Genomic DNA, 22,912 nt, shown 5'->3' on the forward strand with positions numbered 1-22,912 from the left:
GAAAGTGAGAGGCAGTGGAGAAGGGAGCAAATAACAACCCTCAGGCGGGTTTGTGAAGGTATTTTTTTTTGTTTTGTTTAATACATCTGAAAAGAATGCATATACAAAGAATTGAGACATGAGAAAAGCATTGGTTCAACACTAATGAATCTACAAGAATTAGGATTTGGGGAAGATGAATGAGAATCCCTAGATATTTAAAAAATTGGAAACAGCAAACCAATAGTTTTCTGATAAAATCCCTATTAACACTGGAGTCTTCAATAAGACTTCTTCCCATGATTTTTATTATATTAGAGCCCCAGTCTCTGTTCTGGGGTATCTCATATGCAAAACACAGATAAAGGGGGTTCCCCTAACTGGTCCCTATGGTATTACATCTCCTTCCTACCAAGCTTCTTGATGAAGTTGGCTGTCCATCCCAAGTTCTCTTGAAAATGATCAGAATCATTTTGTAAACCTTCTTCTGCCAGCAGCACTCCTGTTATCCTTAAGTCTCAACACACCAGGTTCACCAGCTGTGTTTCATGAACCATGACAAACTGCGCATCTTGGCTCAGGTGATCAGACCAGGAGTGACAGGAAAAATAAGATTTTCTTTTTAAAATTCTAATCTAAACCCATCTGGTGTGGTTCCAAAGGTACAGGTTTTCTTCACTTATTGATGAATAAAGTTTGAACCTTAACCTCAAAAGCAGCAACTGGCAAATCTCAGTATCATAGTCAAAAATACAGTGCATCCCACAATAGGGGGAAGGAGAAGGGGCAATACATGCTTCACCCCACTTGGGATGGTTTCATTCAACACTGGACCTACTCAGAGTGGGGAACAAAAAGGCAACTTTCAAAAAGGAGTATAAGTTATTGAGGGGGAGTATTCCCTATACTCCTTCCTAAAGAGCACCAGGAGGGGAATATCTGTTTCCTGAACCAGATCTGGGAAGTAGAATCCAACTTCTTCCCTCCCCTCCAAACCACCCCCCCCTCAAAAAAAAACCAATAATTCCCAGATTACTTGCCAGATTGGCACCAGGGAGCAGCTTCAAAAATTTTAAGCCTAGAATTAGTCTGTTACAGAGTCATCATAAGCATGCCTTGCTTTTTCAACCAAAAAAAAAAAAAAAAAAAAATTAGAAACAGTAAACAAAAATAAAAAAACTAGTACTGATCAGTTTTCTGACAATACATAATTACTCAAAATTAACTAGCATTTAAACCAAGTTGGAGGGAAACTGGGGGCCCCTAGGCCATATCTCACACTAGAGTGTGGGGGTAGGTGCAGGGCATTTGTCATTATTGCAAAAACGAATTTTAATTTCTCTTTAGTTTGATTTAACATTGCTTTTAGTATGATGCCGACACCAGCTTTGCAGAGGGGGCTCTGGAGGGATGTTCATAGCAGCACACACCTGCGGCTCTTCTTCGGTTCTGGAGGCTCCAGGGCAGCCAGTATCGCCTCGTCAAATACATTCTTTAGGCCTTTCTGAAAAGGGGTAGAAAAAGAAAAGGGGCAGTCTGATTCAGTACAATAATTAGACAAAATGGAAACAAACACCCCCAGAATGGTAAACGAGATCTGAGAACAGGAAATAACCACCCAAGATTTCAATTCCATCATCTCCTTCCATCAAGCTTGGTTCAAGATATATATTTATAAAGGCTAGGCAGTTCTGTAGCAGGGTAGCTGAGATATTCATGACAGACACTGGACTTTTAAGGATGCTTTTTGTAAATCAAAAAGCAAACAAGCACTCATGTAATTTGCTCAATTCAAGGCAAGTTTGTGATGTACTAAAACTTGGCACACAGATACCACATAATAACTGCCTTCAAAAGAAGTAGTGGGATATGGACCCAAGTGAGGGTTCTGGAGGGTTCAAAATATAATACAGGGGCATCCTTGTGATGGGAAATGCAAGCACAGATGAAAAGAGCATCAGTCAGACTTCAGTAAGCCTATATTAGCAAAGGATCATTCACTAAGAGTACCCTTTGTCCCACCCATTAAAAGTAGCTGGGGCAACACCAGAAGCAGTGAGTGTAACACAACAAAATCAGATATAAGGAAAGCAAGAAACATGGATACCTTGTCCACAGGTCAATCTAAAGCCAGTCAGTGCAACAGGAATAAAGCTTCAGGCATTCATACAAACAATTACAATTCTTTTAATTTCAAAATGTTAAGGTGGCTACAATTATGTTTTCCCTCATAGTGACAAATCAGAAGAAGCATGAAAATAAAGGTAGCAGAACTTTACATGTCAACATTAACAAACCTTAAGTTCAACTGTTCAAAATGGAGTTGGGATTATAAAAGTTACTGTAACAAATGCATTTGTAAAGCAGTGGCAGATACATCAACTTGTCTTCCCCTCCCCACCCCCCAAGCCTAACAAATAATTCCACTACAGCACAGACAGCCAAAGCACTAGCAACAGAAAGGGTTGATGCACAAGGGAAAACCCAGGAAAAATCCATCACATTATAGTGCCTACTAGCAGGCCACCTCTTCCCACGTAAGTTTGTCATGCAAGTACAATTAATCACAGCTTCACAAGTATAAAATGAAATGAGTGCATGATTCCAAACACCGCCGAATGAGGGGTATTCCTTTATTTTCTCCTAGAGGGCATTTTTAATGCTACACCTGAGCCCCCGTTTACTCCAATTACCAAAACCATTAAGCTCCAAGCGTTTGGCTACTCAAGGGGCAGACAAGAGTTCATCCACTTCAAATCTGCCTCCTGATAACATAATACTTTGTGTTTTACTAAGATAAAGATAGATATATAATGCAGTTTTAATCAGAAAACTAATACAGAGGTTGCTCTAAGGTGGTAAGTAAAAAGACGCAGAGGCTTTCAAACAGGATGGTTTTATTCCTTTGTGGTTTTTTTGTTTGTTTTTTAAAACGGAGATTCTACAATGGTGGGACAGGAAGCAGCAGCAAAGAGGGGAAGGAGAAAACAGTTTAGAATATACAGCACTTCCTTTTGGGTTGAGTTTCCGGAGGCTCGAGGGCAGCTAGGATAGCCTCATCAAACACATTCTTCAGACCTCTCTACAAGACAGAGGGGAGGAAAGAGAACAGCAGCTAGGTTAGAGGATTACAAAGAGACTAGCAGATACAAACAGCACCCAAGGATAAAAAAGAGCTGAATGCACATAAAAAGGTAGGTGAGTACAGGATTTAAAGAGATTCGAAAGAAAATACACACAACACCTGGAAATATGTAAGAATTTAAAAGGGTAAAAGACAGGATCAAAGCAAGGCATTTGGCCCTCTGTTCCCCACCTCTCACTTAATACACATGGGAATGAAGTATCAGAAAGAGGGACTTGCTCAATGTTAAATACTTCAGGGTTAACAGAATTAGAAACATAATGTAAGATTCTTTAGAAGGTTAGTACAAAGATCAATTTGTTACAGCACCATGCTGTGAATATAGTAAAGGGTAAGAACCCAATTGTAATGGAAATATTGTGGACATGTCAAATTCTAAAGAATTTCAGATAGATGGATACATATGTTCTTTCCAGCAAATAAATGAAAATTAAAAGGTAGGCAGAAATCCAGATGTTAAGAGTTGTAGATAATTAAGTATCTGGTATATTCCTGAAAATTCATTTTATTTGTTTGGGAGAAACTACATGATTGTTCCAAAAAATATTTTAATTGGTACTTAAAATTTCTGACTTATGTGAATTCAGCCTCTGAATAACTGAAGAACACAAAGCAATAGACTATATGGGCATGCTATTTGTTTCTAAATGTTAACAATATACCCATTGTGATTGAAACCACATTTCTGAACAAGGTCATCTTTCTCAGAACAAATTCTCAGCAATTTCCAACTAGTTTTAAGTTTAGCAAAGAAAGCCCTAAAATAGCATTGGCTTCAGTTATTCAATAATACAAAAGCGTCATCATCACCCAAGTTATAGGAAAACAAAGACTGATACAAAGAGTTAACGCTATAAAAGCAAGCGGGTCCAACGTGCTTGTGATATGTGCACAAAGCATGGAGTGGAGAAACAGAATTGTCGCTTGCATCCACAGATACAGAAAGGAATTACCTTGCATTACAGCCAGAAACTCAGAATGTAGCGGTAGGTCCTAAAAAACCTGATAAACTATCTATACTCACTCTGGTCTCCTCTACAGAGAGTAAATATAAAGGATATCCCCAAAAATTTCTCATTTCCATTAGCCCACAATCATTTTATCCATAATAAGAATATCTCCAAAAGCCTTGAAATCCTGGAAAAACCAAAGTCTCCCAAAATTCCCTCACAGCATGCCATAAAGTTGCCTGCTATACAGCCAACTCACTCAGGGAACAAGTAACTGAAACACAGAAATTTATATGTCACCAAAGTTTTGCATCAGGATTAGATAACTATGTCACTTTCAATGCTCCTTAACACACACTGATACGCGCGCGCGCTCTGTGTGTGTGTATGTGTGTGTGTGTTTTAAAGCACATAAAACATAAGAAAACCCTAAGGTCTAAGAAAAGCTCATTTGTTCTCTATCTTAAGAATAAGAGCATTTTAGCCTATTGTAATATAACATGCTCTTTGAGTACAAAGGTCATGTCTTACGACTATGTGGAGGGAAATCTTAGAGTGAAGACTTTATAGACACTGTACAAGAGATCCTTGTTCTTTAGTTAATGGTCGTACTAGATGGCTGAGGTCACATCAAGATACTAGACTGTTATAACACCTCAAAGAAACAAGTACACAATAAAAATTTAAATGAATATGTGTAAAAGAGCAATGAATATTAAGGAGAAATAAAAGCAATCCACTTACTAAAAAGGATAGGAGAATAGGATACACATACCACTGAAGAGATGAAAAAGATGATAATTTAAGAGTTGCTAATTGGAATATTGGAATCTTTAAAAATAGAGTGAAAAGCAACATTTTTTTAAACATGAATTACCAAATTTTATAGATAGAAGGGACCACAGCAGCCATCTAGTTCAACCTATACTCCAAATAAATCTCTACTATGTTATACCTGACAAGGATTCATCCAATCTTTTCTTAAAAGACAGTCTGTTATACTTCTGGTCAACTTTTTAAAACAAAATAAAATTTTAAGTAAAAAGTTTTTCCCTCTCACAAGCTTAAATTTGCCTACCTGTTCTTGGTTCTTGCCCTCTAGGATCAAAATGAACAAGTCTAACCACCTTTCTACATAAGCCTTTCAAACATTAAAAACAACAACAACAACAAACAAAAAAACTATCATTTCCATCCATGTCTTCTACGCAACAAAAACCTCTTCATAATCTTCTCTAAGATAAATATGTCAAGTTCTTTCAACCAATTTTCCTGACATGCCTGGACAAGGTCTTTCACATCCTAGTTGTTCTTCTAAACATGCTCCAATTAATCAAACTCCTTCCTAATCTGTACATCTCAGAACTAAACTAATATTCCAAAAGTAGTCTGACCAGGGTACCAAAGTACAGCCAAGACTATAACCTCCTTACTCCTAGAATATCAGTTCTCTTTTACTAGCCCAAGATCACATTAGCTTTTTCTTTTCCTTTGCTCTCTTTACTGTGGAAAAGGAGGGGATGGAGACTTACACTGAAGTTTGTAGCCTGATAAAAACAAATTTTTCCTCTTTATTTTTCAAAAGCAAATTTTTTAAGGCTTTATGTTTATCACCATTAAATTTACTCATTCCAGTCAAATGATTATTTATAAGGATTTTTCTACACAATATATAAATTTAGCATTTTCCTATAAAATGCCCAATGTAGCTAAAGTTAATGAACTATCAAATTATGGAATAAATCAAAATAAAAATGTACTATATATCAATCACAAAACAAATCAACATTACAAAATCATCTTTGAAACAAAACTGAGAAAAAATGGCTTTAAAGGATATCTACAAGTACATGATAACCACCGCCCTCCAAAACAATCCAGATTATCTGGATGCACAAATAAAAGCAATTCGTAAAGTTAACAGAAATACATAAACTTCAGCACATTAGGCATGAATGGCTTGGTATCTAATCCAAGGTTTCAGTGAGATTTCTATACTAGTTGCTTCATATCATGTTTCCCACAATGCAAAAAGTCTGTTAGAAAAAAAATCTAGGTTAAAATGGAAATGCAACACTTCAATTAAACTCCTTAGTGGATTTGCAATCACTAAAAACCAAAGCAATGGAAAGAAAGGGAGCTACAAATTTTTGGGAAACTTGGAAAATAAAGAGAGTAAACAAAAATATTAACACAATCTAGACCTAGCTAAGGAAGCAATATCTAAGAATCTTATGAGAAAAAAAGTTTTCAACTATTCTCTATTCAACTATTACTCTAGCCATCAAAATAGTTTCTCCACATGTTAATACTAATAGAGCAAAAATGTATTTTGAAAAAATGCTAGGCCCAAGAGAACAGAACTAAAAAAACTTCCATCCTACTTTACTTTGTATTGTTAGTCAAAAAAAAACCCTGAACATTATACAATCTATGTCTATAGGCACTGAATATCATGAATACTACACAAAAGAAAGTTTTCTACAAATAAGATAAAGAATATATTTAAAAGCTATAAATTTCACCCCCCAAAAGGGCTTTCATAAAACTGTCACTTACTATTCTGATGAGTCTTCTCATGTTTTTCCTGGGAAGCTAGAGTGGACCCAGTTGACCAATTAATAGTAGAATTAACCCCAATATGTTAAGATGATCTAAAAATACCATAACTGTTGCCAACTGCAGTGTAGTGGTGCATAGTCTCCAAATAAGGCCTCACCTGTGTGAGCGCAGAACACTCCACGTATTTGACAGCCTTCAGATCTCGGGCCAGCTTTTCAGCAGTCTCTGGAGTGATGGGCTTCTGTTTGTTCTTGGCAAGTTTCTCAATAGTTGAAGGGTCATCTCTGAGATCAATTTGGGTCCCAACAAGCAAAAAAGGAGTCTTTGGACAGTGGTGAGTAATCTCTGGTACCCACTAAAGACATGAAACATACAAATGCCAGTTAATTTTTAGGCTTCCAAAATGGTTCACAAAGCAAAGAAACCTGAAGAATGATGTGGAAATATTTGACCAACACACCTTTTCTTTCACATTTTCAAATGAGGATGGGGATACCACTGAAAAACAGACAAGAAACACATCTGTCTGTGGATAACTGAGAGGTCGTAATCTGTCATAATCTTCTTGTCCTAGAAGGCAAAAGGAAAATTATCAAGCACTGAAACTAGATCATTTCAAAGCATGAAAATTATACATATATGTATATTTATGTGTACTTATGTACACACACAAATCAGTTTTTACCATAGCATCAATTACATTTTGGTTACATTAATAGCAATTTGTCTCTCAGAAAGTAGATGGTACTATTACATGGGATTTTTATGGCTGACTTAAAATAACTTCATTTCCTTCCCAGCTAAACTCCTTTGAATTAGTCATGTCACTAAAAACCTTATCTTAAAAAGGTAGGTGCCTTGGTATTAATACTTCATCAGTCCCCTCTAATTGAAGTATGGGGTGATTAGCTCCTCCAAAACTTCCATTTATTTAAGAAGATTCCTCCTTATTCTCCTCCGCCCTTCACCTTCCTTTGCATGTTTTCTCCCATTAAATTTTAAGCTTAAGAGTAGTAACTTTCTTTTCATATTTATATTCTCAATGGTACAAAGTGGCCATAAAATATAGCATAAAATACCAGTAGAACATTAGTATTAATAGAATGAGCATTTGACTCTGAGAGGTTTGGGAGTATTAAGGGATGTGGGCAATTTCTTGAAGGCAATATAAATGTGATCTCTTGTTTGGGATCAACTTGTTATATGTTTTATTATATATGTGATGCATAAGTTCTATAAGTTAACCACCTAATTAGTTATGACTAATGTTATAACTTGAAAAATACCTTCATTAAAGTGGTTAAAAATGGCACCTTGTGGCCAAAGGCAACATAAAGTCAAATTCTACATTTGTCAGTTTCCTGACATCTTGGCAATTTTGAATAATGTTCCCCTAATAAACTGGAACTACTGATGCTTCATTATTATGATGGCATTATAATGACCACAGTCTCCAAAAGATTAATTAATCTCAGAAAATAATTTCTGGGCTGTTCTTATACAAGCTAGAACTAAGAGCAGCTTAAAATTTGACAAATTCAAAAGATTTAGTCACCTAGTGAGACTGTAAACTAGAATGGGAACACACTGAGATGAACTCATTCTCAGAATAAAATTTGACCGTTTTCTAGGTGTGGGGTATAGATGTGTGCAAATATATATATATGTGTGTGTGTGTGTGTGTGTGTGTGTGTGTGTGTGTGTGTGAAATCATAATTTAAGTGTGTGAATATTACAAAACAATCACAATTTAAGGAAATGCTAAATCTTAATTCAAACTTATTAACAATTTAAAGTGTTAGTTATTTTCCCATCTAAGTTCACAAATCCTTAAAATCTGTCCACAACTCCTAGAAGAGCCATGGGCACCAAGTGAAGAAGCCCTAACTACAGGGCTCATTGACACAGATGAAATCATAAGTATTTTAAGTAATGAAATAAACCAAGTAATGAAAAAACCAATCCAACAAGGATCATCAATAAGGGAGCTAGTAAAGCTTCTAGCTCCTTTGATATAGAAGTCTTTTTCCAGTCTCCAGCCCTTCAGAATTTCACTATGCACTAAGATTTCACCAATGGTTCTTCCATCTGTACTCACTACACTGTAAAAGTTTTATTTCCCTAGATGAATATCCCATCTACAGTATAGGATTTGGGAGAAGAAAAGTGATTATAAACAAGAAAAGCACTACAGAAGTATCAGTGGTTATTCTCATGTTCTATGTGACTATAAGGATTCAAGCAAACTAAAGAAGCATTCTACAAAACAAAGATGAACCACCAGTAATATGTACATGTACTGAATAAAACATGCCAAACATTCTCACCTGCAGTATCAAACAATCCAAGAGTATATGGCTCTCCACCAATCATAACCGTAACTGCATAGTTGTCAAACACCTTAGAAAAATATACAAAAAGTTAGAGAAGGGGGAACCCGTGGACCAAAAAAAAGTGCCTCTTCTCTAATTCTTCATGTAATTTTTCTTCTTCAGCCATAATTCCCAACTAAAATTCTGCATTCTTCAAATTTTATGAAGTAAATGGGAGATTTTAAAGCACTTATTTTTCAAACAGTTGTATGAAATGAAGCAAATAAAAAACGGAGAAAATTCCAGACTCCTACTCGGGATAGAAATCTCCAATTTTCTAAGGTAGAAAATTCAATCTTGTTATATTTGTTTGTTGTTTTATTTAAATGTCCTGTTCAGTTTCTAAAGGATAATTTCTTTATTATATATTTCTTTCAATTAAAAATTAAATTTCCTATTATGGCAGCTACTTTTCTGCATTTCAGGGCATAACTGACCCTAAAAATGGTCCACTTGCGTTTAAAAAAAAAAAATTGTAACATACTCAATAAACAGAAATTTTAAATGCACTTTGAGAAACTATGCCCTTCAATAAATAGAAGGAAAAAAAAAAAAAAATGACTCGGCAGGGAGTTAGTTGGCAAGTAAAAACAAATGTTCCAGAACATTTAGGATAGAGACAAATGTCATCATTACTGCTTTTTTATATTGTCACTCCTGGACTTGTGTGCTTTATATTAAGTAGGTTTGTTCAAGTGACAGATTATATATATTTTTTAAATGACAAAACTCAGCTAAGCATCTAATTTAAAACAATGAACTCAATTTAAATAGCATGCCTAGTATACAAAAATAGATCATAGAAAAGCATTGGCTTACAGGATCATTAATTTTACAGAATTTATTCAACATGGTAGTATCCTGGGAGGAACATAGAATTTCAAGTCTAAATAGAGAGATCCATTTATAAACATATAGAGAAAAAATACAGCCCTCACACTCTGTCACTAATAGGCTACATGACTCTGGACAAGTGAACCATCTATAAAATCTTGTATAAATCTTATTTGTACATAATTATCAAGAAGGTAAGCTTCTTAGAGGTAGGAAGTTGTCCTTTGGACTGGTAGCCTTAGAGTTTAGCACATTTGGCACTTACTAAGTGCTTAATTCTGATTGAATCAGATGTGAGCTTCTTCCAAAAATCAGAGACTGGTTTCATCTTGCTTTGTAAGCAGCACAATAATTAAAAGAGTGCCTCAAAATTCTGCTTCTACCAATGAATTCAAACTCACTACACCAAGACCCCCATAAACAAAATACCTTAAAACTGAGAACCCCATCATCTTTCCCCCTTCTTTTCCTAAAAGTCACTGACTGACAACACAAACAATCCCCTGCTTTGCACATGTTATTTAATGAGTGAATCCACACAGACTAGCTAGATCCCACCAGTCCCAAATAACTTTTAAAGGTGAGACAATCATATCTATCTACACAACCAATTCACATCACCACTCATTTATTAAGAGGTCTTGAGTAAAAAAAAACACCGATGATATAAAGAAAAAACAAAACACACAGCATAATAGTTATGTAAACTATTTGTAAACAATTACTATTTTCTCATTTATGAATCCATAACAGTTTGGGAGAGAATGTTTTGGAATTTGGCACTGGCTATCAGATGAAAGGGAAATAACAAACAAGTTTCTAGAGAAAATGACTTATAAATTCCTGGAAGGAAGTACTTGCCTTCCAGTTTTTTATCCTTTTGCTTAATAACTTTATTAATATCTCACCTCTCCACTCTATTTTCCTCTTTCTGGGAATTCTTATTTTAAGGATTATTCTGCATATTACCACTTTTTGTTTCACACTGAATCAACTTCCCATTTGATATCGAAATTAATTTAGTTTAGATAAACTAGAGTACAATCTTTCCTGGGATTTGAATACCAATAAGCCTACTCAAACTTTAAGATGTTTCTGTTGCCCTACCCACACCAAAACTAAAATGAGAAACCAAAAAAAAAAAATCTAAGTAGCCTGGTTTCTCAAATACCTATCACTACTCTCCCTCCTTCCCCATTTTTACATATAGAAAAGAAAATAAAGCTTACTATGTTTCAAGAAGAGAGAGCAAAGCTCCACCAAAAGTGCTTGCAATAATGCCTCCTCCAGACATTTAACATAAATGTAATACCAAAATAAACTACCTTTCCCTAAATATGGTATACCATTAAAATACATCTTTAAAAAAACGTTTGAGACTCCCTAACAAACAAACCCATCTTCCTCATTTAAAGTATTTTTAAAAAACAAAATCATTTACCCTTGAGATGTTAAAGGGTCTCTAAGGGCAGTGTATGAAAGCAAATGCATGAAAAATTTCAAATATCCACCAAGATGAAATGTTTAATGAGATGAATTTATTAAGCATTTTATTGATAAATGAAGGCATTAACACTTACCGTTGGTACATATTCAGATGGAAATTTGTTTGTTGTATATGAAATCAGAAGACATGTCTTACCAACAGCACCATCACCCACAACAACACACTTAATAGTCTGCATTGCTGAAGCCTTTTTATATTCACTTTCAGTATTTCAAATCTAATGTGATCTGTGGAAAAAGTAAAAATATATTACTACTCCTTTGTGTTAGTACATTGAGACCAGTTTATTATTGTTTTAGAACCCATTTACCCCACACTTCTGAGACTTAACTAGGAGGTAGTACCACTAGTTAGGATAAAGATTTGCAGAAAATACAGCATTCAGAACCACTCTTTATCCCCAAATAAAGTAGTTGGGAGAACCTTTATGAGAACCTCTGTTCTGGCTACCTCATCTTAACTTTGTAAGAACTTATCCAAAATTAGAGAACACACACAAGACAAGCATTTTCCTCCCAGGCTACAAACCAAAACTCATGTAAACTTTTTTACCCTTACACACAACACATCACCCTCCAATATGCTAGGGTATCCAGCAACCTATTCCCTCTCACTTAAATGTACTAGACACCCAATTTCAATAAGCTTTCTCTTACCCCTAATGTGCCTGATTTCTTATGACAAGTCATTAAAACCAATTTGACCTTTTCTGTATTTTTCCTCTTTAGGATGGCTTCTAAAATTTTATAACAATGAACTGCTAAGTGTACAGCTATACTTTGGCAATCAGGAAATCGAGGGAAAGAGGAACTTAGAAAAAGCTAATCCAATTCCATCATTTTATAGATTAAGAAGCCGGTGCCCAACAAAATTAAAAGACTTAGATCAAACGATTATCAAACGCCACATCCTATGTTCTTTGCACTATAATGAAACTATCTTTCCATTTTATGATACAGCTTCTAGTAAAAAATATTTAAAACAATTCTTTCTTAGTGCTGACAAATCTAAAAAATAAAGCTAAGTTATGCCCAAAGGATTCTCTATTGCCCAAGCCCTAATGCTCCCACAATGCACCCCCAGTATCCCATTCCTCTACTTCTGTTTCAATGATGCCATTTCATTTTAGGCAGGGCTTCTATCAATCAATCCTCATCCTTCATACTCTAGTAATTTTCCAAAATACTTTTTAAAAAAGATAAAATTTAGAAAAATTTTTAAAAACTCATTCATAAAAACTCATTTTTAAAAACTCATTCATAATGGATGTCCATCAGTTGGAGAATGGCTGAATAAATTGTGGTATATGAAAATTATGGAATATTACTGTTCTGTAAGAAATGACCAACAGGATGATTTCAGAAAGGCCTGGAGAGACTTACACGAACTGATGCTAAGTGAAATGAGCAGGACCAGGAGATCATTATATACTTCAACAACAATACTAGATGATGACCAGTCCTGATGGATCAGGCCATCCTCAGCAACGAGATCAACCAAATCATTTCTAATGGAGCAGTAATGAACTGAACTAGCTATACCCAGAAAAAGAACTCTGGGAGATGACTAAAAACCACTACATTGAATTCCCAGTCCCTATATTTATGCACACCTGCATCTTTGATTTCCTTCACAAGCTAATTGTACAATAATTCAGAGTCTGATTCTTTTTGTACAGCAAAATAATGTTGTGGTCATGTATACTTATTGTGTATCTAAGTTATATTTTAATATATTTAACATCTACTGGTCATCCTGCCATTTAGGGGAGGGGGTGGGAGGGGTGGGGTAAGAGGTGAAAAATTGGAACAAGAGGTTTGGCAATTGTTAATGCTGTAAAGTTACCCATGTATATATATCCTGTAAATTAAAGGCTATTAAATAAAAAAAAAAAAAAAAAAAAAAAAAAACTCATTCATAAAATTTCTTTCAATGTCTATAGGAATCTACTTTAAAAATCATGAAAATTACTGCAGTTAAAACGGGCTTTTTATAGGAAAAGAGAGGTTCCAAAGGTCCATGAATTAGCTTATTCCACAGCCCCATGGTTCATGCTTTCAGGATAGTGCTCAAGGAAAGAAGAATGACTTGAACATTAGAATACTCAAGACTTGGGTTCTTGAAATCTACTTTTACCACTCAAGTCATTTAGCTTCCTTTCTACTTAAAAAATGGGGAAAAAAATTTCTCTGCTAATATCACAGGGCAGTTAACCTCAGTTCAAATGAGATAATACATATGTAAAAGCACAGGGCAACATAAAATTCTTTTTGGCTAAGAATGATGAAAAAAATACACTAAATACATCAGCGGGTTAACTCTCTATATAAATTCTACATCCAACTATACCCATGGTAGCCTGATCTCACAAGTCTTCAATTAATTTCTAGTGCTAAAGTGTTCACTATTCTACCCATTAAAATTCAACTGAAATACTCTAGGAAAGATTTCTATGATGCCCTACCACTCAAACTCTTTTAAAAACACACAGACAGACAGACAGGCAGGCAGGCAGGCACAGGCACAGGCACACACACACACCCCCAGAAAGATTACTAACTTGCCACAATTAAGAGTCAGAATTCAAACTCAACTTGGCTGACTCCAAATCCAACAGCCTCCCCCCAACTCTATTATATGCAATGCTGAATAAATGTTTTATACAATTCAACTTAACTGCCGGAACCATGATAAACTTTTTTATGCCCATGTAAGAATATTACTACAGACACTTAGTAAATGCTGAATTATCAAAGAAAAATACAATAAAAAAAGACTTTTTTGACATAATTGACAACAAACTGGATTTCACATTATCCACTAAAAGGGTAATGTATCAATTTTTTAACTTGTTGAAAGAAGAGAGATGAGAAGTGAGAGGAGGAAGGAGAAAAATGAAAGACATACCAGACCAGTTACTCTCAAGGGAGGATATTGCCTCAACTTAGCCAGTGTGAAACTCTCAACTTTGAATGAGATGATCTTCAGGCTTAACTTTGGCAAGAAAAAGGACCCAAAAAGAAAAGGGCCTTGCCTTACTTAATTTGGCACCCAGCTTACAACAGGCTTTTCAAGTTAGATCCCACATTACACCCTTACACACAAAGCCCATGGGGTCAATTCAAAGGCATTTATTTAATTTCCTACCTCTGATGTCACAAGCAGGGAGGTCCAGAGAAGCAGCACGATAAAGTTTACTGCAAAGAAAAAAGTTCCAGAAAATTAGAGAGAAATTCTGAACACCCAGAATTATATTCCGAATTCTCTATTCAAGGAACAAAGAAATAAATTCAAGAGGGAATTTATAAAAATGTGAAAGTGATAACAATCTATAATTCTGATGGGGCCCAAAGACTCCAAGCAGGAATCTGGCTGTTTGTGGAGAGAGAACAAAAGGTCAATTTACCGTTCCCTCTTCTCTCTAGTCTTCATGTTGCTAACTTTAGATATTTCCAAGAAATCAAAAAATTAGGTTCTTTTGTCTCTTCTTCCCATTACCCTAATTATCTTCTATCAATTGCTTACTGATTTTAAAATGTATGCTACTTGTCTCATGACACAAGACTTCAAAGATTTTGAATTGTAAGATTTAAGAATTTAAAGACTAAATCCAAAATTCTTCATTTTACAGATATGAAATGAGGCAAAAAAAAAAAAAGACTTCGTAACAAAAGTAACATAATTATGAAATGAACTAATATATGCTAAAACCAGCATTCTTTCTGTTATTTGGCCATCATTCTCCCTCTATATCCCAATTGTTAACAACATTTTGCTCTCCGTAGCAATCTCCAGGCAGAGAATGATCAAAGGTCAGTCATAATCCCTTTAATCTCTCAACATTCTTCCAAAGTAATCTCAACCCGAGGGTTTGTTTATCTAAACAGCAGCCTCCCAAACACTTATATTTTAGCCTAATCTCATCATCCTCCACCCCAAATTCCCTGGATTCTGGTGATATTATCAAACAATCATTTATCTAGGTTCAAAACCTCCAGGTGCACCCCCCCCCTTCACTCCATCATCTCCAAAATCCTAATGATTGCTGTCTATTTTGGGCAGCATCTTTTCCATCCATCCCCTTCTTTCAATTCATATTATCACCATCCTTGTTCAAGCTCCAATTCCCAACAGGCAGTTTTATCTGCAATTATTCCTTATCAATCCTGCCATTTCAACATCTATGATCTCATCAATGGGAGTACACATATGGCTTCTTAAATCATCTTCTGGGAGAGAATCTGGTCAAAAAAATGTCATCTCTGGTGATAAACCTCCCCAAATTTAGCTAGTTCAATATGATCTGCCAGAATTTACCTTCTGATAAAAAAGCTTTTAAGAACACAAGGTCACCTCCACACTATAATGAGGAACCAATAAGAACTTTAGTATAGAAATATTTCCCACTGCTATCAAAATAGTCTGACCATAGCATTACTCCTCTGTCTTAAAAGCACTGCTTAAAGATAACTGTATAAATATGGATACATATATTGAATTAACATATACTTTAACATATTTAACATATATTGGACTATCGGTCATCTATGGCAGAGGATAGGGAAAAGTTGGAACAGAAGGTTTTGCAAGGGTCAACGTTGAAAAATTACCCATGCATATGTTTTATAAATAAAAAGCTATAATAATAAAAATTAAAATTAATAAAAAGCACTGCTTCGAGTGCTTAAAAAAATATATACCCCTAGACTTGTCATTTAAGGTCCTCTAATGTCAAATTCCAACTTGCTTTTCAACTTAATTTCACATTATTTACTTCATCTCAGCAATTAAGTCAAACTGAAGTGCATTCTCTAAAAAAGACAATCTTCTATTCCTAGAATATACTCAAGTATACTACCTCTCAAGATTCAGTTGCTAAGTCCATCCATCATGTCTAACATCCTGTAAAGCATTCTCTTCCACCTCAAAATTCAAGGACAACACTGGTAATAACATTTTCAAAAGTCAAATATGTCCTTCAAAGGATGTATACTGAGGTATAAAATTGTATGCATTATCAATCACATTCATGATCACAAGATGTGATGAATCAAAATTTATTTTTTAAAACTATGGATTCCTGGGAAGTTCTAAAATTTTGTTTTCAGTCTATATTACTCCATGTCACAGTTCCAAGAAGAAAGCAATGAAATATTTGCATTTACTCTGTTTAAATACGTGTTTCTGAGAGCTAGTCGAAAAAAAGAGGAAATGTAATACAGGCTTTCTTTCCCCATCTTTTGCTTGTCCAAATTCCTTGATCTTTTCAGGTTATTTTGGTAAGTTAGAGTTTTCTAGTTAAAGCATTTCTCCTTTTATTTCCTATCACAAGTACTAAAAAGAAAAGGGCCAAAAAACAAAGGTTCTTTGATAGATTAGTGAGGGTTTGGGAAAAAAAAAATTCCAAACATACCAGCCTCACTGCTTAAGATCATCTGGGAAAAGTCCACCCTTCAAATGGTATCTGATGACAGATGCCTTAAATAAATTCCAAGAAGAAAAGAAACTGCTATTTATTGAAAATGTAATTTGACTTTATGGTGGCAAAAAGAAACTAGTTTTAAAACTGAAAGTGTAAAAAAATGCTAGAAGGATACCTGAATATGGAAGCACTGTTCCTCAAACTATCAAAATTGGATCTACAGCTGAAAAACTGAAGCCTGAATGTTATAATTTGCATAAAGGCACTGTTTTCTTCATGTGATAGCACAATAAAATAATCATCCATGGCTACTTGCTTTTGGAGGGAAGAAACCATAGTCTAAATTTCATCTGTTAAGATACTTTTTAATTGACTTAAAATGTATTAATTTTTCCTTTTGGGTAACCCTTGGTTATGACTTTCTTGAAAGTCTCTATTTGTAAAAAGTAAAATATGCTGACAAGCTACCATACAGCAGAACCAAGAAGACTTGAGATAGACCAAGAAGTCACCTATGTGAGGACAATTACTGTTTTTCTCATCTTAAACTAAAGTTAAAAATCTAAGAATTTTACTTTTTCTTTCTTCTTTGATAACTATTTCAACATAACTGCGTTTCTTTGTACTTTCATATATTTTAAGAAAATAAAAACATTCTTCTGAAAAGGTATCCACATACTACCAGATTTGCTGCCCAAATGGGTGGGTAGACACACACCTCCACCCCCATACTCCCCATACACACACACACCCCCTAAGCTCTTTTCTACCCTAAATCCCCTACAAGAGTCAAGAATCCCATCCTGTCCTAAAAAAAAAAAAAAAAAAAACTACCTCTTGGGTTGTAAGGGATTTCAGAGTTCATTCCTCATTTTAAAAATGTAGAAACTGGAAGCATTCCCAAAAGAGTGATAACAAGGTAACAAAAGCAGTAAAATGGCAAGTTTCTACTGTATCTCAACTGTCTCACTGGGGAAAAAAAATTAATAAAATAGCAATAGCTACCATGTGTATTGTGCTTTAAAGCTGGAAAAGCACTTGGCGAATGTCTCATTTACTCCTCATAATAGGTGCTATTATTATCCCCATTTTACAGATGAAGAAAATGAGGCAGGCAGAGTACCTTGCTCAAGGTTAAACAATAAGAAGCATGTTCCAAACTTAATTAGCATATGTGATAGCATATCCAGGTATTTATTTCACTAACTTATTAGAAATAACTTATTGATATAGAAAGAACAAGTCTAAGAATTTTATAGAGACAGTATAAACCTAACTAAAAGCACTTGAAATGGGATAGTGTGGGAGTCACGATCAATGTTCTTTAAAAGGAAGAAGGAAGACTCAAGGAGTCTTCTTGAAGAAAGTCTTTGCTTTCCTTCTTATAATTCTCCCAACTTCACTGTTGAAACTTAATAGTAAGAGAGTCCCAGAATGAAATAGAGGTGTTATAATAGCTGCTACTTTTTTTCCTCCAAATCTCCAGCAATTTATTGCATTCTCTGGACCTTAGTTAGGTAAAACTTAAGACTGAAGTCTAAGTGACTGGCCAAAAAATTGACAATGTTTAAAAAAGAGAAATCCCTAGTCTTCAAACAGAAGGGGTACCTTCTAATAAGATTGGAAAATAAACATCAACCCTAAATTTTAGATTATATAAAATAACAAACTTTTTGACTAAAGTTTATCAGGGGAGTAAAGCATAGGAAATAGAAGTCATTGCAATTTCAACTGATTCACGTTCCAACTCAGCTGTGTTCAGTACAATCACTCCCAATGATAGGTTTTGCTCATTTCATTAAAGTACAGAACTCTATACAATTCTTCAAGTCCTAAAAACTTAGCAAGGCCAAATGAAACACCAAGTTACTTGCCCAGATCACAGTGACTATCAAAGGTGAAATTTGAAACACATTGCCTCTGATTTGTTATCATAGGGAAATGAAAAGATAAAAGTTGTTTTTTCAACTGAAAGCAAAAGCCTCCTTAGAACACAAACTAGACCATAACTCTAAGTCTCTATACAAGGAAAAGTAATATAATAAACTAAAATCAAAGTGCATTTACTAAGTGCCTTCCCTATACAAGGAAAAGTAATATAATAAACTAAAATCAAAGTGCATTTATTAAGTGCCTATGTCCAAAGTACTGTGAACACAAAAACAAAATTGAAAGGTCCTGTTCTTAAGGAGTTTATATTTCTTAAGCCAATGTGAACATTAACCAAAATAGTACAATGTAACTCGTAGGGAAGAAGCATTCTTAGACATAAAGTAAGGAAGTAGTAAATTCCCTCTCCCTCTTCCCCCTCCTTACAAGACTCAAACCTATTAGGAAAAGGGATTCAATGTGAAGAAATGAGGAAAAGAAACTAACTCAGAGGTTATGAAATTGCAATAATAAAGTCAAGGACAGACATTTTTTGCAGAGAGCTAATCACTACAAACTTGTTAAAGACAAACTAGGGAGATGATTTGTGAATGGAGAAGAAGTTTTGATTACTAACTGGACATGTTTCTACTGAAACAGGAAATTTGGGGAAATGTGTTCTAAAATTCTGGTCACAATGAATCTAAGAATCATCCAGTTCAAAATGTCAATCAATACATTAAATTAAAAAAGTTTTGCAGTTTAGGGGAGGGGGTGGGGGGGGTGGGGTAAGAGGTGAAAAATTGGAACAAGAGGTTTGGCAATTGTTAATGCTGTAAAGTTACCCATGTATATATCCTGTAAATTAAAGGCTATTAAATAAAAAAAAAAAAAAAAAAAAAAAAAAAAAAAAAAAAAAAAAAAAAAAAGTTTTGCAGAAACAAAACCAATGAAACCAAAATTAAAAGGGAAGCAGAAGGCAGGGGGGAAAAATTTTCAACCAGTGTTTCTGAAAAAGACCCCATTTCTAAAATATAGAGAACTGAGTCAAATTATATAAGAATACAAGTCACTCCGGGGCAGCTTAGTGGATATAGCACCAGCCCTGAAGTCAGGAGGACCTGAGTTCAAATTTGATATCAAACACTTAACACTTCCTAGCTGTGTGACCCTGGGCGAGTGACTTGACCCCAATTGCCTCAGCAAAAAAAAAAAAAAAAAAGAGAGAGAGAGAATGTAAGTCATTCCTCAATAGCTAAACAGTTTTTGATGAACAATTTTCAGATGAAATTAAAGGAATTTCTAGTCTTATGAAAAAATTCTCTATATCATTATTGATTAGAGAAATGAAAATTAAGACAATTCTGAGGTATCCCTGCACCCCTCAGACTGGCTAAGATGGCAGGAAAAATGTGTCTAATCAATAATGATTTAGAGAATTTTTTTCATAGTTCTTAAGGAGAAATCACTCTAACATGATCTTTGGCTACATCAAGAGACAGTTTCCAGGAATATCAAAGATTACCAGTCCTTCTGTACTGGTTAGACAAGTTCAGTTCTGGATGGATCAGTTTATTATTAGCAGCAGCATTGATTATAATGATGATAATAATGTATTTATTCATTTGATTTTAACAACAACCCTGTAATATAAGCACTATTATCCCCATTTGGCATATGAGGAAAATGAAATAGATATTAAGTGATTTGCTCAGGGTCACAAAACTCGTAAACGTCTTGAGGCAGAATTTTGAATTGTGTTAGAAAATATTTCAAGAAAATGACCCAAAATGTGATGTGTTGAATATGAAGAGAGATTTGTATTGATGTGTTGAATATGAAGAGAGATTTGAAGTCTTTGAATTAAGGATGATTAGTCTAGAAAAGGGAAGAAGGAGAGAAAGGAAGACAATAACTTTCTTCAACATTCTAAGACTATTATCATGTAGGAAAAGGAACAGACTTGGGAGCTATCCAGAATGAAAATAACTGACTCAGAAGGTTCTCCTTCATTTGGAGTCTTCAAGAAGCTGAATGATCATTATCATTTATCATTCCTGTAAATTGTGTTACATGAAACATTCCCAGAGATGGGACAATCTGAAATCTCTCAACTCTAAAATTCTGTGATTGTCATACAATCTTACCCCTACAGCTAAACAGTTTTTAGATCTAGCAACTCATTCTACCTAATTTTTAAACTATGTGGAATAGAGGAGAGCTTTCCCACCATTCTAAAAGGTATCCGGAATCATTGAAAGTGATTAAAATGTCCATACTCTTCGAACCAAAATCCACTAGACATAGAGCCCAACGTTTGTATCCAAAGAAGAGATATGAGAAGACTCATCTCCTTCCCCTCAGTTATACAAATGGGTGAGGATGTGGAAGGGATCAATGAGTATTAATTAATTAATTAAGCTATTTTGAGTGATTGATTTACTAAACTTTTTTCTTCTTTTTTTCTTATTATAAGGCACAGTTAAGAAAAAAAGCCAAGAATTAAATGCCAATTTTTCAGAGGCAATGTGATAAAGTGGAAAGAGCACTTGAGGTCTTGGAGCCAGAGGATCTTGACTTGGAGTCTTGGCACACATTCTCTGTAAGTGACCCTGGAAAGTTATTAATTTTTTCTTGGCTTCTATTTCCTCATCTGTAAAAAGTGAATAATATTTGTTTCACCTATTTTACAGAACTGTTATGAGGAAAGCAATTCATGGAATTTTTTTTTTTAAAGAGAGAGAGAAGATTCATAAAAGAGAAGATATATAAAGGTACACCACCAGCTAAGACTCCAATCAGTTATATGTGAAAATTTAGTCTCCTTTTCCCCCTGCTGTAGTTTTGCAACCACTAGTCCTAAACATTGCTCAGAGGACAAATTTAAGTAAAATCAGACATAGTAACTAATTGTTGAGTCTGAATGAGTTCAACTGAAGATAATAAATACTTCAAAGGAAAAGTCAAAACAAAATTGACCAATTTTGCAATGTGTTTAAAACCAGTTATAGCAACCTGGGAGGGAAGTACGCCAAATATATTATATATCCTGTTATATTTCCTATTGAAAATCTGTCACATCAGTAGCAAGAAAAATGAAACTATCTTACTAATAGCCATCTTACTGTGAAGTGATGTTAAAATATTTGACACAAATAGTTCAGTATTCCCTCTCCAAGAATCAAGTGCTATATGTTCATTAATTCATTTGCAATGTGGTGGGTCTGCCAACTTGAAGTATGAAATGGCACTGATTCTAGTGGTCACTGACAAAATTATGAAATTGGCGATCCCTACTCTCCTAATACATTACCTTCCCTCCTAGCTCACAAATGTTGCTTGAGACAAGCAGTGATTTTGATGTGGTTTAACTTTATGACAGCAATAGTCATGAATATGCTTCTACTAAACTAAACTGATTCACAGAAAATCTGACCTCCATCAATAAAGTTGGATTAAGATGCTTTCCCCATCTTTGATAATTTATATCCATTGAGTGCAGAATTTCCAGCTTTAGATGGGTATGGGCGGGTGTGGGTATGTTCTTATTTTGCCGGTCTTTTTAGAATGGATTTTACTCCGAGAAAATGTGTTAAAGTTGACTGTGTCACCTCCTCTGCCTCTTCATCATAGCATTTATAAAACACTAAGATTTACAAAGCACTTTGCATGTATTTTCTCACTTGATAAATTCCAGTAGTTCCCTATCGCTTTCAAGAACAAGTGGAAAATCCTGTTTGGCTTTTAAAGCCTGCACAACCTGACCCTGTCTCCCTTTTCAAATTTCTTCCTGCTTCCACATAGCCTCCCCTATTCAATGACAGCTGGCTTACTGGCTGTCCCCAATGACCTGGAATGCTAACCTATACCTCAACTAATCCATCAATTAACATTAAGCATCTACTATATGCCAGGCACTGTTAAGGATGAGAGGTACAAAAGACAAGATAGTCCCAATCCCCAAGGAGCTGGCAAGTCTACTCAAATGCCTCATAAGGTCATATTGCATATTTTTTTTTTAAGGTGGAGAAACTTAGGATGTTTATTGATAAAAATCAATTAAATTACTTATTATGTCCTAATTAATTTTTTGTATTCTCTAGGTTTCTTTCAGGTGGCTATGCCCCTGCCAAGATAATTTTAATTTTACCTTTAGAAAGATGGAAAAAACCTTCTCTGAGCTCTCCCATGGTATGTTACAAATATAAAGCATTTACTATGTTATAAAGAAATTAATGAATGAATGGGAAAACTGGTTCGTTAAAAAAAAGA

General features: G+C 34.8%; 1 protein-coding gene across 2 annotated transcripts in view; it reads right to left on the minus strand.

The window, feature by feature from the left end:
- Positions 1-1,108: 1,108 nt before the first annotated feature.
- The window catches only part of CDC42 (cell division cycle 42), a 41,840-nt gene continuing 20,036 nt past the window's right edge, over positions 1,109-22,912 (minus strand). Inside the window, exons 2-7 of one of the 2 annotated variants that reach the window (XM_003764880.4) lie at positions 14,497-14,546; positions 11,423-11,576; positions 8,964-9,036; positions 7,097-7,206; positions 6,794-6,991; positions 1,109-1,483 (exon numbers count right to left, since the gene is read on the minus strand). In XM_003764880.4, the coding sequence (XP_003764928.1) occupies positions 1,394-1,483; positions 6,794-6,991; positions 7,097-7,206; positions 8,964-9,036; positions 11,423-11,527 (576 nt within the window). In that variant the 5' untranslated portion in view covers positions 11,528-11,576; positions 14,497-14,546 and the 3' untranslated portion in view covers positions 1,109-1,393. Of the gene's footprint in view, positions 1,484-2,856; positions 3,062-6,793; positions 6,992-7,096; positions 7,207-8,963; positions 9,037-11,422; positions 11,577-14,496; positions 14,547-22,912 lie in introns of those variants that run through there. The other variant, XM_031962646.1, reaches the window with a different exon arrangement.

Source organism: Sarcophilus harrisii, chromosome 3 (genome assembly GCF_902635505.1).
Source record: "Sarcophilus harrisii chromosome 3, mSarHar1.11, whole genome shotgun sequence".
In the NCBI taxonomy this organism is placed as follows: domain Eukaryota; kingdom Metazoa; phylum Chordata; class Mammalia; order Dasyuromorphia; family Dasyuridae; genus Sarcophilus; species Sarcophilus harrisii.